Source organism: Grus americana, chromosome 1, assembly GCF_028858705.1.
Source record: "Grus americana isolate bGruAme1 chromosome 1, bGruAme1.mat, whole genome shotgun sequence".
Taxonomy (NCBI): domain Eukaryota; kingdom Metazoa; phylum Chordata; class Aves; order Gruiformes; family Gruidae; genus Grus; species Grus americana.
Genome location: NC_072852.1, coordinates 67004897 through 67021579, shown reverse-complemented (window position 1 = coordinate 67021579; position 16683 = coordinate 67004897). Strand labels below are relative to the sequence as shown.

The following is a 16683-nucleotide window of genomic DNA, read 5'->3' as shown; positions in this document are numbered from 1 at the left end:
TTATAAGCCATTTACTTTGGTGCCATGTTTTGGCTCTGCAGTTTTACTGTCTGCCCATGGTGAGGCAGGAAGCCCCCATCCCGCACACCGTTACAATCAAAAGAAATGACAAAGCACCAGTGGTAGGCCTTGCTTGAGCTCTTGCACAGAAGGAAAGTAGAGGATAGTAATTGCTTCAGTACAGCAAGAAGGTGCAGGTAGGAGGGGCAGGTGGTCACCCTCTGTTTAGCGTGCCTGGGGCAGTGTGTTTTCTCCCAGATTTTGCCCTAGGCCAGTGTACGTTTCTGAATATCTGCAGTTCCAAAGGTGTCCTTTGTTTTGTGTGCCTGCACCCCAAGTGAATTTTCCGACTTTTTTTTGTTTTTTTACCTTGTTATAGAAGTATCTTGTCAAAACTACAGTGAATAGTATTTAGCAAGTTGTGAGCTATGGATTTTTTTTTTAACATATGGTTTGTATCCAGCCTTCTTCATAAAGTCACTTGTTACTGATTTTAGACTACATGAAGAATCATGAGAAGGACAGCATATGGAAGGTCTTACAGAAATGGAGGTCAGTTTGGGACAAGGGTGTGTGGTGTCTCGGTAGCTAATCCTATTGCCCTAAGAATAGCTGGGAGCAAGGTTGAACCCCTCTGCAGACTACTGCCGGGCTTTTGAGAGAGGCTTTTAACAGCACCTCAGAAAATATTTTGGGATAAGGACAAAACATGCTTTCATTTTTGCCCAGGACCAAACTGCTGTGCTTTGGAAGTACTGCGGTGTTCTGGAGAAGGGAGAGGGGTAGATATCAGTGTGTGTCAACCACACCAGGCTTTCTTGGAGCCCTATGAAAGGTGCCTTTTTAGTTGTTGTGGTTTTACACCTCTCTCAGACTCACTGAGATGTCTAAAGATCTCTCACATGGGGAAGAAAAAGTTGGGGGTTACTTTCAGTGCAGAGCACTGATATATTGAAATTCAGAAGCGCTTGTGCTGCATTCTGTGCTAGGGCGACACGTGGCTTACTGATCCTTTGGATGGGCCAAAAATCACGCTCATCAATGGCTCACAGTTGTATCATGTCCTGATGCAGCATCCTCAGCAAACCTCTTCAAACACTTTGTGCCTGAAGTGAGTCTGCAGTAGCGGGGAGCCAGCTGAAGACAGCCATACTGAATGCTGGGCTGTGATTCACCATCACATGAGCTAATTTGTTTTCAGGGGTGTGTGTCAGTGTGGCATGCTGCCCAGGTAACTCTGTAATACTTAGTTTGGCTTTCCAGGTTTCCTAGCAGTACTCATGTGACTTCCTTCTCAACTCCAGCTTCATCACATTAAGAATATTCAAATGAGTCAGGTACATAATTTGAGTCCCCTTATGTGCAAAATAGGGCAAGTACTTAAAGCTTGTGATGTTTAGTTTGAAAAGTGCATGGCGGTGGAGAACAAAGTAAGTGCCATATACTTATTGCAAGACACTTATAAAAATTTTTAATTACTAGAGTGATGAAGTCATGATAAGCCAATAATTTTGATTTGAGATAACTTAGTTTCATAAAACTTAACTAGTCTGTGAAAGTCTCTGGACTAAGAACAGGCTGGTTTTAGTTTGAATAGCTAATCTTATTCATACTAAATGACAGCAACTACTTGTCTAAGTAGTACCATTTTAATTACCCACTAATGAGAATATTTTATTTAACTAGTTGTTCCTTATGCCTCTTTGTCTGCTTTTTTAGATGAATTTAACAAATTTATCTAAAACTAACTTTATTTTTTAATTAACTTTTCTTTAAAGTTCATAGACATGTTCTGGTGACAGGTAAGACATAGCTGTACCTCTCGTTGATGAATTTTCCACTAATACTTGCCAATATAGCTTTATTGTGCAGTTTGTACTTGGTATGTTTCTGCCCTTAGAGCAAGCAAAGTTAGGTATAAAACTGATGTGAAACCAGGGGAATAGATTAATGAGATGTCCCCACTGTGTCATTTTTAATCTCTCCAAATCCCCTTATCTGCTAGCTAATCAAATAGAGATAAAACAATGAATCTTTTACCTTTTTTTTTTTTTTTTTTTTTTTAAAAGGGGGAGTTAAGCATGTGTTTTGAAGTTGGGCTTTGGAGATGCCTTTATACTTGTTTTAACGTTGCTCCTTCTGGAAATGAAATAAAATAAAATCCATAGTTTTTTTTCAGGTTTCTAAGATTCCTTCTCTCTCCTGAGCGGTAGCGGAGCTGCGGTTACTCTGTGGGCTGTTGCCTGCGTGGTCCAAGGTGGACCTTTTGGGGCTGGTTGGAGCTCTGACCTCTTGCTTCTTCTCTGCCTTGTTTCCTATAGCAGGGATGGACGGAAAGCAGTCTGGTAGCTCAAATGTCATCCCTCCCACATGTGTCATGTTACAAAGTTTGTAGCAGTTACTATATACGTTTTCCTGAAAAGGAGACTTGATTTCCCATCCGGCCCCTACTTTCCCTTGTGTGACCCCTTCTTTTTGCTTACGATGGACAGTAACTAGCATTTATGTAGCTGCTTATCTGAACTAATTGCTTCTTGTATTATTTTGTAGCCATTTGTCTTACAGTTTTCCAGCCTGCTATGTTGCTTGTGTGAAAATTGAAAACTTTATTGCTGATCTCATCTGAATTTAAAACCTGTCACGTACTTGTATGACAAACATTGTCAGTGGTTTTCCTGGGTTGGGAAGAGTACAACAGGCTGAAGAAAGGCTGACAAAGCCTCACTGGCAGGTGGACAAACCAGGCTTGTGGGGAAAGCGGTTTGTTTCAAATATGGGAAACTGAGCAGAAAATGCATCTTCTCTGCAATGGCTTTTCTGGAGAGAGAAGGTATTCTGTTGTACTTCATGTGGAAGCCCAAGTAAGGGTGCGAGCTTTGAAGTCTTGGAGATGAATTTCAAAATAGAATTGTAACCTGTGCGTTGGAGTTCTCTTAGTCTGGTTATGAAACTCAGCTACTGCTATTTTTTGTTTTACTGATACATTGATGACGTGGGTGAATAAAATTTGTATGTGGCTTTAAGGACCCTGGGATTACTTGCTAGGAGTATCAAGGATGGGGAAATGCAACTTTCTAGCCCAGCAGTTTAAAAATAAATGCTCAAAACAAAAACAACACATGCAAATCTTGGTCAAAGTGCTAAAAATGGGTTCCATTTAGATTTCAAATCCATATGTGTGGAACTTGTGTCTGCTCATCTCAAGAAGAAAAATGCGCCAAAGTGTTGAAATAACTGGAGGAAAATAGTTGGTTTTTACTGTTTTTGGCAATACCTGCTCTGTTCACCATCTGTAATAGAAAGGAAATAATTAGCTGCCCTTTTCCAGAGGGCTGTCTCCTCAGTGAAAAACAGATACTCATAACAATTGATTGTTTTGCAAGTGTATTCCCCGTAACCCTTGGTACTTGTCCTTCAAAGCAGCTCTGCAGCAGCTGTGCTTCTACACAGCCTTGAATGCGAGGACCACGAATGGCCGGTGGTGGAAGGGGTGTAGGGAGTTGTGGTTTGGACCAACGCAGTGGCTGAAGGTGACCTCAGCTGCAGCGAATGACAGGCTGGCTGCTATATTCTGATTCATATTATCTGAATTGACAGGGCTGGATTTAAATTCCAGTTTCTTTCTCCTGCTGGGATGAAAGTGTGCCAGCTGGTGATCACATGGTGTGAGAGCTGATGTGTGAACAATAAAAAAAAAAAATTACTTGCAGTAACTTCTCTTTCCAGTTAATCCTTTCACTTTTTAAAAATGTGCTTTTTCACTGTTCAGAATTAACTCTAATCTCTTTGTATTCTACCCTGGAGAACAATATCTACTTTATGCCATTTAAAACTTGATTTTAAATTATTCTAGTGAATTTTAATCTGTGCTAAATAAGCTAATGTTTTCATGACAATTCTTTAATGTAGACTTTTTTGGTCACTGCCCCCATATCCTGGGTGTTGCATTTACTTCATTCTAGGCATAAACTTGAATACAGATTATACAATGAAAAAGACTATTAGACATGAGCATCGTGCAGTACAAAGGGAGAACAGAGTACCAGAGAAATGTACTAACTCATCCTTTAACCTTGATACTGCTTTAATTTCAAAGAGCAACTAATAGTGACAAAACTTTCTTAGTAGCTGAGGCATTAGACAAAACAACTTACAGTAGTCCCTCCTCCTCCTTTCTCCAGCAGTTTGTAGGTTACATAAGCTGATTTCTTTGTTTTTCCTCTTTAATACTGAACAGACCTCACTCTCTTCTCTAAGCGGACTGGTTTGCATGCTTACGTTTTTCCTCTCAAAACAGGCTTGCCTTTAAAGAAGGAGGAGCATAGTGTAATTGAAAGACCCAGCATGTAAACTCTCGGCATATACTGAACATCTGGTGAGAAGTCCTTTCTGGCAGCTTATAGGTCTTGTAAATAGGATATATGTGAGCCTGCCCTAGGGTTATTACCCTTGCAAAATCAATTCCTCGTGCGGTGGTACCGGAATATATTTATAAACAATGTCTTCTGAACCAGGTAAGACTGAACGAGATGCTTCTGTTAAACCTTAATCTCTTCAAGGCTTGGTGGCGTATTTGTGTCCAGAGACACCAAGAGTTAAACTTTCTAGTTTAAAGCAAATAAACCGGTGAACATCCAGCTGCCTTGTGATGCAATACAGCTGGAATGCTCTGGTGGCTTTTTCCTCCTATTCTCAGTAAATGAGCTTGCAGCCTGTTGAACCGCTAGCCTGATACATCTGCCACACCGAGAACTCTGCTACTTTTGGCTTGGTTTGCTGCTGCTTTCACCAGCTTGAGACTTTCTTAAAAGCAAATCAGTTTTGTGATGTTTATAACTGGTTTTTGTTCCTGGCTTATTTGCCAGAATCATTGACCTCTGTTTATAGCTGCAAGGTTTCTATAGGACATTTCTATAAGTAAGCATTGGCTCTCAGAATTCTGTCTCACATTGTTTTAGGAAGTAGGTGTACACTTCTGACTTTACGCTCAGCTTTTTACATATAATGTTGCAATAATCCATTTAACTGATACTTATGCTACATAATTGGCTTCCAGAATTAAAGAATGTTTTCTTTTATTGCACCATCCAGTGAAAGGTTTGGATTTTTTCCACTGCAAATATGCTTGTAATTTAATTTTTAACAGTACTATTGAAAATACTGCTTTACTTATAAGTGAGTACATTTTTCAGTTCTGAGAAAAGTTCAGCTCAGGGTAAGTTAAATTAAAAGGCTTACTCAACCCTAGCAGTTTAATATAAGAAAGTAAATATTCTGAATTAAGTTTTCCACAGAGAGGTAGATGAAAGAGATCTGTGGAAGGTTTGGGTTCAGGATGCTGCTCTCCCACTGGAAAGGCCTCCAAGACTAAATAGAGGGCAGGGAGTCACTGGCTGAGTGAGTTTGAGAGATTTGCTAGAGAAGCTTGGAGAAGATGCATGCAAATAACTCTACCCCAGCTCTCATGATTACAGTACTTGTAGGCATCTGATTTTTCTTGGGTACAAAGAATACTTGTTTTAAAATCATTCTGTTGGTTCCTTATCTGTTTTATGATTGAGTGAAATTGCCCTTCTCCCTCTAGTTTTTGATAATCAACCAGAAGAATGAGAATCACACCTTTCTTCCTGCTCCTTAGGTATTATTTTTTCTGTATCTTGAGAAGAATATACATCTGGATGTAGGAGACTTTTTTTTTTCTTCTCTGATCTAACCCTTAAGAGCTATTTTCTAGGATCTGTAACGTGTATTCTTTTCCTGTAAATGTAACATTAAACCCTTATGGATTTTTCAGGAAGCTCAATGTGGTGCCATAACTCTATTTTTGGTATTACAACTCATCTTCCCATTTGCCCTTTGGCTTACTTTGGGTTATTTCAGTTTGCAGAGGCCTACAGTGTACTTACATGTACCAGTGGCGGTCTAAATGTCAGATATATTGGTGAAGCTGTAATCTTTGATGTTTTGAGAGATCAAATATGTGAAGTACAAATATATTTTTTTATGTACTTTCAGGTGACATAGGTTATACTATCATGGTATTTTCCAGGCAGTGTATTTCCCAGACTCCAGTTAGAAGTTCTATGAGAGCAGTTAATGCAGGAGTGGACTACCGTGCAAAACCTGGCTTCAAGGGTGAGAAGGGATGAGCTTCTACCAGCCTGTGGAAAAAGCATATAGATACCTCCTAATGTCACCTTCTCGGGCTGGTGTAGGAAATCAATGGTTATAGACAGTCTGCATAGAAAAGGTGACAGCAAGTAGTTCCAGTCTGTGTGGGTTTGAAATCGAGTGGACAAATATCCCTGGACACTCCTAAATCTGAGAGAAGCAGTGAGATGCTTGAAACACTGGCTGCCTCCAGTCCGGAATGGAAAGAGATCCTTCCAGTACTGACTGCTTGGGACTGGGGCAGAGGGGAACAGCACAGCTGAAGGGAGAGTGTCTGTAGGAAGATATACATTCACATGGCAGTTTATTCATTGCTATCACAATGTGCAATTGAAAGTGTGTCCAGGTGCCTGAGCAAAGCAGTTTTTTCCAAGTATTAAAGACCCGTAACAAACAGGGGAAATATGTAGAATGTACCTTTTCTGGAGCTTTGATGTTTTTGAAGACTGGAGCTTTATAGATACATTTTTTCAGTAGCGGTATTCACAATAGGGTGAAAGCATCACTGAAAAAACTGATTTCAAGCAATTTCATTCTGAAATGATACTGTGACCCAGACATCAGCAGGGAGTTAAGTGTTTTCATTAGTACCATCACTATGCTTTGCTCTGTGACTGCAGCACCCCGAGTCTTATGTTGGTTTTTTACGTGGTAGGTGCTATATAAACAGACAGTCTTGTGGTTTACGTCAGTGCTTGTAATCCCAGTGAATTTGTTGAGTCTTTACTAAAAATTCAAAATAGTAATGGAATGCTCCTCTTTCCCATCTCTTCCTATGCTGCCCTGGGTTTATAATGATTATAAAATGAAAGGAGTAAATTCCTTTAACATTAAGAGTTTGGAAATTTAGTGCTTGTGTGTTCCTTATAGTTTGTCAGGCAATGCTTGACCTTGAGAAGGGTGGTAGTTAGGAACGCAATCTTTCCTTCAGATTGCCATAAAATATTTAACATGTTGTGACTGCTCTTGCTTGCTTGTGAAAAAGCCCTTACAACCATGACCCATGACTAAAAAAAAGACGGGGGGGGGGAGGGGGGGGGGAGAAAAAGAAGGAGGGGCAACAATTGGGTTAGGTCATGTAAGGTGGAGAGGGATTGTGGAGTATTGCCCAACCTTGTATTATAAAAGAAATTAAATGGTTAGCCTTAAACAAATGTTACATTTTAAGAGTAATTTCAAAGATTTTATTTGCTCTGTGTTTTGGCAAACCTTCTTCCCCAACATGCAAGCCATCATCTTTTTTTAATGAATATTTTGATACTCTTTCATCTGATGCCAAAAACTGAGGCGCTAAGAAAACAGTAAATATTGCATAGGATTCAGCAACATTTTGTTGGGCTGCAGTTCTGTGAACGGCTCGAGTGATCCAGTGGGCAGCTGCTGCCAAGAGGCTGCCCAGTCCCTCCCCGGGACTTTCCCAGACTTTTGGTCTCCTACAGCACAAAACTCCTGTGATAAAACCAGCGTCCGCTTGCTGCAGGGCTTACACTGGCCTAGAGAGAAACCCAAGGAGCGTTAGAGCTGGTAAGAAGTGAGCAGTGGGAGCTACGGGGATGTGGAGGGATGGAGGGGATAAAACTTTCTCTTCCTGGGTTTGAGGGGCTGTCTCACTCAGTCTGGGGTTTTTTCTTCTGTCCTGGGGCCTTCAAACATCTTCATTTTCAAAATGTTTGCAAAGTGAAAGGTTGCACATCCTTCAGGTGTCTTGGACAAAACTGGAGCTATTGCAAAATGATTTCTCTTCCTGAGATGATGTTGGGTTTAGTGTATTTTTACATTGCATGATTTTTTTCTTAAAGCATTTCCTATCCAATTGTACACTCAAAGATAGGGAAACTATTTCAGTATTCATGTGACTATTAAGCTTTTTTGAACAGTACAGTAAACAGTCATCCCAGTCTGCATTAAAAATTGTTTAAATTTTTCAAAATAAGAAGCTTTATGAAATGACATTATAAATTAATCCTACACTTATGTTCTTTTTTCTTTTCTTTCTTCCTTTTCTTTAAAAAAAAAAAATATTTTAAATGGAGTTCTGGAAAAGAGAGGGGGGAGAACTAAAGAATAAAATAGTTGTGAATTTGTATCTCGCAGCCAGTTCATAGCATAATTTATAAAGCTGTTTCAATCTGTTTAATGTTCAAGAGGCAACTGTACTGATGTGCAGCTCTGTTAATCTGGAGTGAATTGTGTAGACAGCACTAACAGTGCTCATCTCTGGCAATTTAGGGGTAAAGGATTTTTCCCCACCACATAAAAACTGGCATAATTATGGTAGGCTTTAAAGGGACTGAACAAGGAAGGTCCTTCTTGAGCGATTTCACAGGAAGGCCCTAAATGTACTTAAACCAGGCTTTTTGTGGCTATTCTTCCTTTTTTTTATTTTTTTTTAACCAACCAGGTCAAAAGCAGGAAGCACTTGAATTCTTGTGAAGCGTCCAGCTTTCGGGTTCTTTATATTCCTGTTTTGGTGCAGTGAGCACTCCCAGGGAGCTGCTTGTTTTTCTGTGTTTCATAGATGATGGTTGTTAATTACTTGGCAGGGAGACTGAAGTGCTCGGGGAGCCTGACAGCCGGCTGCGTGCCCCGGCTTGGGGGAGGAAAGGCATTCGCCACCGAGCAGCCATAGTCCCGCACAGCTGCGCCGCTCGGGCTGCTCTACGGCACCGGCAACCGCGTGTCCCTCTCCACCCACGCTTTCTTCTTTATCAAATTCATTGTTTTGTATTTACTTGTAATCTTTCAAATAACAGGGAGTAGTGCCTGGTAGCCTGTTGGGATGCTGTTGTGCAGTTAATACCCTGCAGCCTGTTCTTTAATTAGGGCATATGACTTTAAATCTCAAACCGCACATTCTTAGAGAATAGTTTTTTGATTTATTTTTTCCTTCCCTACTGTTTGCTCCAAACCCATTGAGATGCAATTCAACAGAATTAACATTATCTAGTGGCTACTTGCTTCTGGAAAGGGAGTCTTGCCTTCCTTTCCTCATCACTGAATTTACTTCTTTGCCCGAGCTCCAGTGCATCTAAGGTGAACGAATGCATGAAGCTGGCTGCGGGTTTTTTTGGCGGGGTTACATTTCTGATAGTTTAACTTTCCCGGACTGCATCCTGGGGCTAAATGCATGCCAGCACTGATGCACAGAAAGTGTTGGGAGCGGGCAGCCAGGAGAAGGGAGGGGAGTGGGTCGGTGACAGCTGGCTGCTGGATGGGCTTTGGGTTCTCAGATGTTGGCCGGACACACGGGCTGCCTCAGCAGTTGGATGTGGGAAGCAGTTTCCATCTATCAGTGATAGTTTTATTGGTTCGTATTGAACAATTGACTTCTGTTTGGATCTTTGGCTGTCCTGTATTTTGGATATATTATGTATTTATATCTTTAAATTACTTGAATGCTGTCTGTGTGTATAGTTATACAACTTCTGCTCAGATCTTCTCAAATAATAGATCAGTTATAGTTTCAACCTTCTGTATTTAGCTATTTTTTTCCCCTTTGGGTTTTTGTGTTGTTTTGTTTTTTTTTTTTTTAATCCTGTTTCTAAAAATGCTTTCTCTTAGCAGTCCTTTTATCAATAGAAGTAGCTGATTTCATGTCTCAAAACGTATGGCTATTTTCTAAAATAGCTCGGAGTTGAGATGAATATGAAATAACTGCACAGATAACTACGCAGAATAGAAGATGAGAATATACTGAGCAAAATGGTGAAATTTGTAGTTAGATCAAATTTATAATTTTTTTTTTTAAAAAAAAACCTGTTAGTATTTGTCTAAAAATCTAAACACCCTGTTATTACATAGTGGCTTATCAGTTATAGAAGAGGAGGTCTTTTTGTCATTTTCTGAGTTATCACTGCACTTGCATAGTATGTATATGTTAATATATCATCTTGAATCATTCCAATGGTTTGTATGAGACAGTCGGCTGCATTTTTTCCTCCCATGACCCCAGTAGTGCAGGTGCTCTCCTTAATGTGAAGTTAGACTGTGGTGCCCAGCATGGTGTCACGCTGGTTATCTTGTATATGATAACAAGAAGAAAAGAAATCATCTTAAAACTTCACAAATAAAGCGAAAGAAACATTTAGGGCTCAGTGCCACAATCCTTGCTCAGAGAAGTGATTCTTCTGTGATCAGTGAGTCTGTTTATACAAATGGGGTGTCTTATTTAGCAAATAGGAGCTCAGGACATTTACAAAATGATGAGCGCCATCTCTGCAAAATATGCTGGTGTCAATTAAAAACCCAGTGAAAAAATGTCAATGTTGAGTAAAATATTAGTTGAGGGGACGCTGCTCACCTCACACAGCTCTGCACAGAAAATTAAAAGGAAAAAATAGTTTGCGGAAAATTTGGCAGAGGTGCGTCCTGTTCATCTTTTCTCATGGTAGGGTTCATAATCAAAATGGCTATTACTGCAGTAAGAACTCAAGAAAGCCATGCAACCTTACTCAACCCCTTCCTTCATCAAACATGTAGAAAGCTATAAAGAGCAGTAAAGGGACAGGGAGGGGAGGAAATGACCCTCAGACACAGGGCTCACCAGTGTTCCCACGATTGCAGCGGAGAAAGAAGTTGAAGTTCATATTCAGGACGTTCCCGTGACTTTGAAATACTGCAACAGGAGAAGCAGTTCTTGAGCTGAAAGTTGCCACTGTGTGTTATGGCACTGGCAAAAGGCTGTGCTGACAAGGAGGGAGGAATTACCTGAAGTTACCTTGTGTAGAAATGAGACCATAACAGCAGGGTAGCTGACTCTGGTTATGGGATCAACTTACCCTGCCTTATCCTGGAGTGACAAAGCTGCTGCTACTTCTTACTTACATTTTCTTTCTCAAGGCTTTTTTTTTTTTTATGTAATAACCTTGTGGTTCTTAACTACATGAAGCTCGTGATACATGGCTTGTAGGGTCAGGAACTGTGGTCATCCTTAAGTCTTGTAGATAGGCTTAATAAAAAGAAAGAAAAAATATTGTCAAAAACTGCTGAAAGAGATATTGACATTATTTTATGAAAAATAAGCTATGAAAAGTCTCTACGAGTAAAAGAATGCTATTGGCTTATTTTCTCTTTAGATTTTGGGCTTGATAATACATGTTCAGAGACCAAAGTGAAAACAAGGGTTTGAGGGAATGCTTTGTAATAGAGGAACTAAGTATGTGAAAGAGCAGTACTTAGTTCCTGTAAACAGAACTCCTCATCCTCGGAGCTTTCTCTTCGATCATGTGTCTTTCTGGAGACATGACGTGAATGTTGCTTGTCTCTGTTCATGTAAGAAACTTCCGTTATTCATTAAATAGTTGATGAATGACTACCATTGGCAAAGCCATTGTCCCAGTGTGTAGGTGACTCATAAGAACCTTAGTGTAAGAGATACAGTGTTTTTGGCAGAGGACCTCAGTCATAAGCTACTATTTTCAAATAGCAAGCTGTGCATTGGCAGCCTATTCCAAATCAGTGTTTTCCAGTCGAGGGAGATGCTGGCATGCTTCAGCCAGCACTGGGTAGTTCTGCCTGCTCCCTTCAGCATCCCTGCAACCCTGTGGTGGGGGGAGCAGCAGTGGCAGGTTTTGGGGAGTCCTGCCAGCTGAAGCAGCTGCTCAGTCAGTAGCAAGGCCCAAAGGCTTGCTGCTTCCCCTCCCTATGATGTTGGAAGAGGTAGTAGAAGGAAGCCACAGCAGCAATGGCCAGGAATAAGGTTGTCACACATTATCTCCATGACTTGCAGCCTCTGCAGCCTGTCTTGTGAGCGGTGCTCTGTAATTCCACCCCTGTGGCCATCAGCAACCCTCCAGCTCCTCTATCCCTAAGGTGCCTCAGCATTGGTTTCAACATCAGTTGCCTCCAAAAATTGGGTGATGAGTGAGCAGTGGGACTGCAGATGACAGTATGAAAGCAGTGGCCCAAAAGGGGAAGGATGTAGAAGATGGTGACTGCAGGGGGACTTGTTCTCAGAAGGATTACGACTGTGCCTTTTTAATACAGTTTTAAAAAGCTGTCCACTGTTCCTTTTCCTGTTTTATTTTACAGTAGTAGTTAACATTCATAGCATATATCACTTAGACTTCTGTCAAATTAACTTTGATTTTAAAGACTCCAGATGTTGAAGGTGGGTTTTGCTTTTTTTGACTTGCTTTGCATTTCTTTCCTCACATTGTGTCGCCATATTCCTGACTCCAGAATGTGCCCTCTCTAATGAGGAATGTACTGTAATCAGTGCCTGTTGCATGGAGAAACCATAATTACTTCTAAGGAACTAGGGTTTTTGGGGCTCAGTCTGGGGACAAAGCCATTTGAAGTCTTGTTTTATTGGAACAGCACCAGTAGTGCAGGTTGTATTATTGCACTAATCCAAAATTTAGACAAATGTTGAAAGATAATCCCATTAATTGCTGACTTAGTCATTTTAATAAGACTCAGCAGATGTGCAGGTCTCCCTGCATGGAAACGACTATTAGATCAGAGCCAACAGAACAAAGATCACAGCCAGACAGGACAACAGACTAAGGCACACTGAGCATGCCTGCTGGAGCCAGGACATTTGTGATGAATGTGAAATTCACCATTAGGTCCTATACTTTGCACGATATACAGTATACCGAGACTGAAATCAGGAGATTATTGATAAATCTTATTTTGTTAATATTTCACTGCTTCCTGTTAAAGCTCAGACTTTATAATCTTGAAGAAGATAACCTATTTAAATGTGGTGGCATCCCTAGCTGGTAACTTGGCAAAATGTAGCTCTTTAGTAGCAGTTACTAGAAGCTCTATTTCAGTCTAAAAATGAAAGTTACTGTGGGAAGGATGCATGGTTTCTTCCAACCAGAACAACTGTAAAGCTTGACAAAACATAGGAAAAGTGACGGTGAATGCTTGAATCATCTTGTGAATACCCACAAACCAAACCCAGTGTAGTAATGTCTCATCTTAAAGCAAGCAGATATGGGTACGTATCTACTTTGAATTGGGTTCTATCACTGATGCTCTGCATAACCCACCTTAGTTTATTAGAAATGAAATTATTTCAAGAGTCTAAGTTGTTTCTCTTCTTAGAATATCTCTTGTGTCTTGTGTGCAGTTAAACTTGCTGAAGTTTGTTTTGGTTCTCCGTGTTACTGCTCTGCCTATTGTTGCAAGTGGTTCACGTACTCGGTGTTATTCATAGCACAGTTTGGAAACCTTTGCTCTGTGTTACTATGCAAGGTAGCATATCTACCAAGAAGCTGAATATTTTCTAGTTCTTTGTAAGTATTGTATAGCAAGTGTTTGGCCTGCCAGTTTTAAGTTTGGTATTGTTTCAGCTGTTTAACTTCACCATCAGATGTTGTGAATGCATTTGCAGGGGTCATTGAACTAAAAGAGCAGTATCAATACACTTTTTGCTATCTAAAATGTATACCTACTGTATTTACTTGAAGATTTATTTACTCCATGCAATAAACATTATGAAAGGGAGGATAATATTTGTATGGTAGTTCTAGGAACATTCCCATGCAGTGAGAAATAATAACCTTTATATGCTTTGTATTTTCATTATTTCCAGAAAGTGGTCTGCTGCCTTCTGTTGGACTTAGAGTATTTTTCCCTGTGTCTGGAGGATAGCTTTGCAAGGAAAAAAACCCTACATTTTTGCATTTTGCCAGCATATGTATCTGAACTAATCCTTTATTAGAACCTGATCTGTGTTCTATGCTTTGCCAAGATTCCACTTTTCAAAGATAATTCTAAACCTTCTGATATTTGCCTTTTATTTTTTTTGACCAGCACCTTCTTGCAGAAAGAAAACTGATTTCTTCAGCGAGACAGCTCTCCTGACTTCAGCAAAAGTTTGTTTTTTTTTTTTTTCTTTTTACAGCATTGGGTTATCAACTGTTGGCACTATTTCAGCAGTGGCTCATGACATTAAAGGCTGGCCTGATGTTTAACCTTTAGAGCTTGTCTGCGTGGAACAGAATATAACTATGACGTTTTTGTAGTGTTCTGCAGCTGCAAAGCATTCACAACTCTATCACCACTGTGATGGGAAAGGTGAAGATATGTCAAAACACAAATGTGTAACTAATTTGAGAGGATAGCATTTAATGGAATTTGGAGGAAGGTAGATTTTTTCTTTGCATGAGAGAAACTTGGACCTCCGGACTTCCTACTCTCTTCTTCCATAGTCCTAATTTTCAGATAGTTTGGGCTTCGTCCACTTATTCTTAAAATGTGTTTGAGTATGTCTCAGCAGTATAAGCCTCTTAGTAACATGTCGGTTCCTCTCACAAACAGGACAAACCTGTGAAGGATAGGTACCAAGTTACTAGAAACTCAGTTTTGAGGGCAGGTTTGGCCACAATTGCGGGCAAAGTCCATGACCTGATTTACTAGATTTCCTGCTCAGGCCTCAACAAATCTGTTGTGGTAACTGCTTGGGTGAGAGGCCACTTTCTGCCACCTTGCTCAGGAAGCTGCTCACTCTTGTCCTGGCCTTGCTACAGGTCCTGTAGTGTTTGGTGTGTAAGTGGATGAGTGGAATTAGCCTCTTGTAGCATCAGTGCTACTTAGTGCTCTTCTGAACTGATCAGGAGATTGTAATGCTGGGTTATGGTGGCTAAACAAGTGCTTTGGTAGGTAGTCTATTAGCTGAACCTCCACGTATGTCCAGGGAGGGAGTAGGAAGGGTGAAGCTTTGCATTGATCTTACATACAAAGATCTAGCAATAGAACATCAAGACCACAACCATTATGGCAGGTGTTCTTGGGACTTAACACGCGAGGTATACATAGCTATACAATTTTAAAAGAAGTAACTTTGAGACTTTTTTTTGCCTCCTGGCAGTCTCAAGAGAATAACCCTTTTCCCATAGACTTGGGTTACATCCAGAAATGCTGCATTTCTCTTATTCAGAATGTATGGCCAAGAGTGGGATCACGATAGCAGTAAAAGTTAAATAGTGCTGGAACAGTATAGATGCACTATGTGCTATAAGCAGGACTGAAAATAAATATAACAGAAGACCTAGTGGTGTTGAGATTGTCTTCCTGAAGCTTATGGAACTGCTGATGGAGGACCCAAGTGATACTAAAACATTAGTTTAACCTTTTGTGAATGTAAATAAGCCTCCCCCCGTCATGTTACTGGTATTTCAAGCTGGCTGATTACGTTTGCCTAAATGTTCATGGCTCCAAGTTATTTCTAATTAGAACGCTCTGAAAAATAGATAATGTATCGCCTAGCTTCAAATATTCTTGCAGATGCAAGCATGTTTGCAAGCATTCTAGCTTCTCATTTCCTTGCAGATAAGAAAAATAATTAAGTGCTTATCAAATTTACAGTGTTTATTTCTCTTTTCTGTTAGTTATTTATTACCTCCTCTTTCTTGCTTACATTCTTGCCTGTTCCCACCTTATTTTTTAACTTTTCCACACCTTTCTCTTCTCTTCAGTGTATTTAATCATCCACAATTATAAGGGGTGGTATTAATCATATACTAGTGAACGCAGTAACTGAGTGGTAGTATTTTGTTGCACACTGCATTTCTGACTTCAAGTAAAATTTCTCAATTATCATGCGTAGGAATACCAGTAGTACACAAGTGTTTCTTCAACCAGGCCAGAAATAATCGCAATGGCAATCTACTTCAGCCCAGTAAAAGCTGCAGATTTTTGCAGCATATCTGACTTGATGCATATATAATGGGATTTTAAGTTGTACTTATAGTGCAACAACTGTATTTCTAAAAGGTAGACTGTGTTACTGCGTGCTTACATCGACGGAATTGAGCAGCCTTACTGAAATGTGTGCCACTGATTGCACAGCAAGTATTTGGTATTTTTGTAATGTGCTGAAAATGACATGTTGTGGGCTTTTGTTATAATACATTTGCAGACAATACACTAAATACAAGTCTGTGGTGAAAATTCCTGTATTTCTGCCACAGTTTTCTTGTCTGCATCACCTGGAAGGTAATATCTTTCACTGGCTAGAAACCAGGGCTCAGATTTCCAAGGATGTTAAAGGATGCTTTTTATCCAGAGAATTTGACTACTCAATTTTCTATAGAAGTAGTATGGTGTGGCTGGATTTCCATTACCTTTTTCCATTCCAGCTTTACATGTGATGAAAGCTATTCATCTTGATGTGGGTATATTACTCTTCAAAACACATGGCTTGAGGATGTGACATGATTAACAGAATTACTAGTTTGCAATATAGGTTAAATGTCTGTAGTGTGTCCATCTCCAGCAAATATGCTTTCCAGACAGGATGAATAATTTGTCTAATGGCTTGTACAGCAGTAATGAATTTGAAGACGGTCTGTTTCCCCGCACTCCGCACGCGCTGACAGCACATCTTGGGTCAGAACACCTCTCGGAGCTTTTGTTTTTCATAAGCAGTTGCAAAAGATCCCGCTACAGACAAGCGATCGTTTCTGTTGCTTGTGTTACGGCTTTCCATTACAGTGGACAAGCTTTACAAAATGGCTTTTGCCCACTGAACGCAACTAATATTTGCCAACCTAATGG

At 40.1% G+C, this 16683-nt stretch overlaps 1 protein-coding gene across 18 annotated transcripts in view; it reads left to right on the top strand.

Annotated features, from left to right (window-relative positions):
* Nucleotides 1–16683, top strand: part of FGD4 (FYVE, RhoGEF and PH domain containing 4) — a 114503-nt gene that overhangs the window by 51814 nt on the left and 46006 nt on the right. Inside the window, exon 2 of one of the 18 annotated variants that reach the window (XM_054831125.1) lies at nt 13939–14000. The exons of 14 other annotated variants lie outside the window; for them this stretch is intronic. Coding sequence is in view for 1 of the 4 variants with exons in the window: in XM_054831031.1 (XP_054687006.1) it covers nt 4499–4514 (16 nt within the window). In the remaining 3 variants the exon portion in view is untranslated. Of the gene's footprint in view, nt 1–4322; nt 4515–7679; nt 7696–9458; nt 9479–13938; nt 14001–16683 lie in introns of those variants that run through there. 3 more of the 18 variants (XM_054831031.1, XM_054831163.1, XM_054831154.1) reach the window with 3 other exon arrangements.